This window comes from Myotis davidii, unplaced genomic scaffold (assembly GCF_000327345.1).
Source record: "Myotis davidii unplaced genomic scaffold, ASM32734v1 scaffold150, whole genome shotgun sequence".
Classification (NCBI taxonomy): Eukaryota; Metazoa; Chordata; class Mammalia; order Chiroptera; family Vespertilionidae; genus Myotis; species Myotis davidii.
Window position 1 is genome coordinate 2,728,383 of NW_006283437.1, and position 3,647 is coordinate 2,732,029.

General features: G+C 59.8%; 1 protein-coding gene across 1 annotated transcript in view; it reads right to left on the reverse strand.

Annotated features, from left to right (window-relative positions):
- Positions 1-3,647, reverse strand: part of VWA3A (von Willebrand factor A domain containing 3A) — a gene marked incomplete at its 5' end in the record, with an annotated part of 37,027 nt that overhangs the window by 18,350 nt on the left and 15,030 nt on the right. Inside the window, one exon of the mRNA XM_015563922.1 lies at positions 1,595-1,747. Coding sequence (XP_015419408.1) covers positions 1,595-1,747 — 153 coding nt within the window. The remainder of the gene's footprint in view (positions 1-1,594; positions 1,748-3,647) is intronic.

Genomic DNA, 3,647 nt, shown 5'->3' on the forward strand with positions numbered 1-3,647 from the left:
CCCCCCCCCCCCCCCCGCTCCCAGCGCCAGGAAGGAGAGCAGCTTCCACCCTGGTCCCGCGGTCCCCGGACCCTGCTCGGAGCCCCTCGGCCATGCCTTTGATGTTGGAAGTGAGGCACCCGCTCTTAGGTCCTGGGCGCTGAGTCCTTTCATAAAAACACCCGTGCCTGTCGCCACCCGCGGGCACCAGTCACGCTTCCCAGCCCTGACTTTCTTCACCGGTGACATGGGGAGCTGACCCGCCGCCTGCACTGCCGCAAGCTCAGGCGGGCGTCCTAGCGAAGGGCCGGCGCAGGATCAAGACCCCTGATCGCTGATCACCGTGGTGCCCATCGGTACTCACACGCCTCCCCACAGCCTGTGCCCCGCCGACCCAGCCTCACCTGGTGGGGTGCCCGCCTTGCCACCGAGCGGACGCCACGTCACAGCTCTCGCGGGGGGACTGCTCCCCCTGGCAGGGCCGTCTCTAAGGCTCTAGAAAACAGGTGGCCTTCCCCGTCAGCGGCCTATCTTCTGTGGCGGGGCACCCGTCACCCCAGCCGCAATCTGCCCGTTAGGAATCTCCGCAGGCGGGGCCTCAGGGACCAGATTCGCAGACATTTTGGCCTCATCTCCTGCTGCAGATTCAGAGGGCACTCTGGCTTTTGAGGTGAAATAGTGCATGCGTGTGGACTTGCCAGAACTTTCTTCGTGTCACCTACTCCTCTTCCTCCTGGGCCGGCGCTTCTGGGCCTCCAGCCCCATAGACGGCCACTCGGTAGCTGTGCCCTAACGGGCACCTGTTCTAAGGGAGGGGCCTTTCATTACTGGACACAACCAGAACGTGTGACCGTGAGGTCAGCAGGGCCTTGGGCCAGCTGGGACCTGGGGATGAGCTGACTCCAGGCCGGCCCTGGGCTCGGGAGGCCCCCGCAGGGAGCCAGCTCACAGTGCTGAAGGCCCGAGAGGCAGATCCTGGAATGACAGGGCTTCGCCTCAGAACCTGGGAGGTTCCTGAAACCTGGTGGCGGCCCTGAAAGCAGAGCAGTGCCTGTGTGACAGCCTCTCGCAGAACCGGCCGGGCCGGAGTGAGGCAGCGCTGCCGGAAAAGTTCCGCCCGAGGCCGGGAGCCGCGAGTTCTCGGCCCCTCTGTGCCTGAGCAGTCTGGGTCTCCCCAGCCAGACGTCTCCAGGCCCCTCTGGCGCGAGGCAGGACAGAGCTGACGGGCTGCGACTGCAGATAAGCAGCCAGGCCACCCGCGGGCTCCTGCCAGGCCCCGTGATACCCGACAGCTCCGTTCCCGTGCCCCCGAGTCCCTCCGGGATGAGCTCCCTGCCTTACAGTCAGGTGGGTTCCAATCTCAGGGGGCCCTGAGGACCCAGATCGGGGCCAAGCCTGGGATAGCCAGGCAGAGCCATCGGTGGGGGTGGGGAGGCGGCCAGAGGTGCCGAGCTGAGAAGCAGGTCCCCCGAGAGGCCGGGCCTGGAGGCACCCACAGGACACCCTCCTGAGGACCCTGCCCCGTCCCCCCGGCCCAGGGCACTGCGAGATCTAGGAAAGACCCGGAGACACGGCAGAAACAACACCCTGTGTGTTATTAGGGAGGGAGTCAAACCGTTCTGGCCGCCGAGGCGGCTGTGGGCTCGGAAGGATAGAGTCTCTTAGGCTGGCTTCTGCGCTTGAGCATCTTCGGCTTTTCTTTCGAGAGGGCTGCCCTCTCCAGGTCCTTTCTGCACTGGTTCTTCAGGGAGGACACCAGGAGGGCACACTGAGACAGGAGGGGCGGTTAGCAGCACCGGCGCCGGGGGCCCCAGCAGGACACGCACGCGCGCACACACATACACACACACACACACACGGGAGTGTGAGACTGCGCCTGCTAGGATCCTTTGGTTCCTCTTTCTGTCCCTAGAACGGGGGCACAGACACCGTGGACCAAATCCATTAATAACAAGTACCATGTACGGAGGGTCTGGGATGCACCAGGCACTGGGCCAGTTACAATCTGGGTGTCTCAAAGGTCAGGCAAGTGTATCTTATCCCCATTTTACAGATGAGGAAACTAAAGCCTAAGGCCACACTACCGGTATATAGAGGGCCTTCCGTTCACACCCAGGTGGGCGTGGCTCCGAAGCCACTGCTCTTTCCACATGTGGGCCCAGCATCCACAAATGCCGGTCGGCCCGCAAGATGCCGGGGGCTAACTCCCCAGCTGGCAGAATAGTATGTCGTAGTTGATTCTGTCACCCACAACTGCCTGAAAGGTTCTCCAGTAATTCTCAACCAAAGCTCAGGAAACGCCATTGGAATGTAAATAACACCCTGGGAGTGTGCATCAAGCCATCATCACCCATGCATGTCTCGTGAATGAGTTTAGCAGATGAGGGACCAGAGGAGAAGGATTTAAAACAAACAAACAAAGAGAGGCCATTTCCGGGAGGCTCACCCAGGGGAGCCCACACACTGGACAGGGAGGAAGGGGACGTGAGGGTGGCTCAGTGGGTGCTGCTCTGCAATGGCGGTAAGTAAAGTGTGAGTCACTCTGAGTCCCCTCCACCGCCTGACTATGGCCACCTGAGCTCTCTGTCCATCCACAGAGCTGGCCATGCCCCGGCCCTTATCTTCCCCACCGGTCTGAACCATACCTCCACCTGTCATCCACAGGCCCCAGCAGGCTCCCTGAACTCACCTTTGTCCCAGGCCCACCCTCCCCGCACCTACCACACTCCCTCCGGAGGGCCTGTTCTCTGTGTCCTGGTCAATGGCCACCACTGTCACCCATGACCCCCAGTGGGGAACCTGGGAGTTACTCTGGGATTTCTTTCTCTCCTTCACCCCGTTCAATCAGCCACACCTCTGGTCAATCCTTCCCCAACTCTTCTCATGGGTCTTCCCTTATTTCCATTCTCATTGCTACTGACAAGATCTGGCCCCTTTCTACCTCTCTAATCTCACCTCGAACGGCTCAACTCCCTTCTCTGAGGAAGTCACATTTTAGTGAATCTTGAATAACAAGGACAATCCATGGACGATCTGGGAGGGGATGACAGACAGAGCACACAGCAGGTGCAAAGGCCCTGAGTTTAGGAATTAGCTCGATGTGTTCAAGGAACGCAAAGAAGGCCAGAAAGTACAGCTCACAGACCTAAAATCAATGCCTGTAGGAAGCCCTCATGTTTCATCTGAAGCCCTGGGGGTCAGTGGATCAGGGCATGAGGGGGAAGCTACTGTGGGATGAGTTCATGTCACCCCAAAGACAGGCTGAAGTCTGAACCTGGTACCTGTGACTGTGACCTTACCTGGGAATAGGGTCTGTGTAGATGTCACTAAGGTGTGAGTTAGTGAGTCCTACTGGGGAAGGACTCTGATATGACTGGTACCACTCCAAGGGGAGAAGGGACAGACACAAAGAGGGAGGACAGCATGTGAAGATGAGACAGAGTCCGCCTGCTGCGTGAGCCAAGGACTGCCAGCCCCCAGGACGCCCTCCTTGCCCAAACTTCAGTCCGGCCCCTCTGAGCCCTCTTCTCAATGAGGCTTCAACTTGGTCCTGCTAAACCCAGTTTTAGCAAAGAATCTTGCCAAGTCAGTTCAGTTAGAATCTCCATCACTGGTCAAGTCCCTCACCCCCCACCCTGATGTCTAAGTCCTTGACCAGCCCCCAGCAG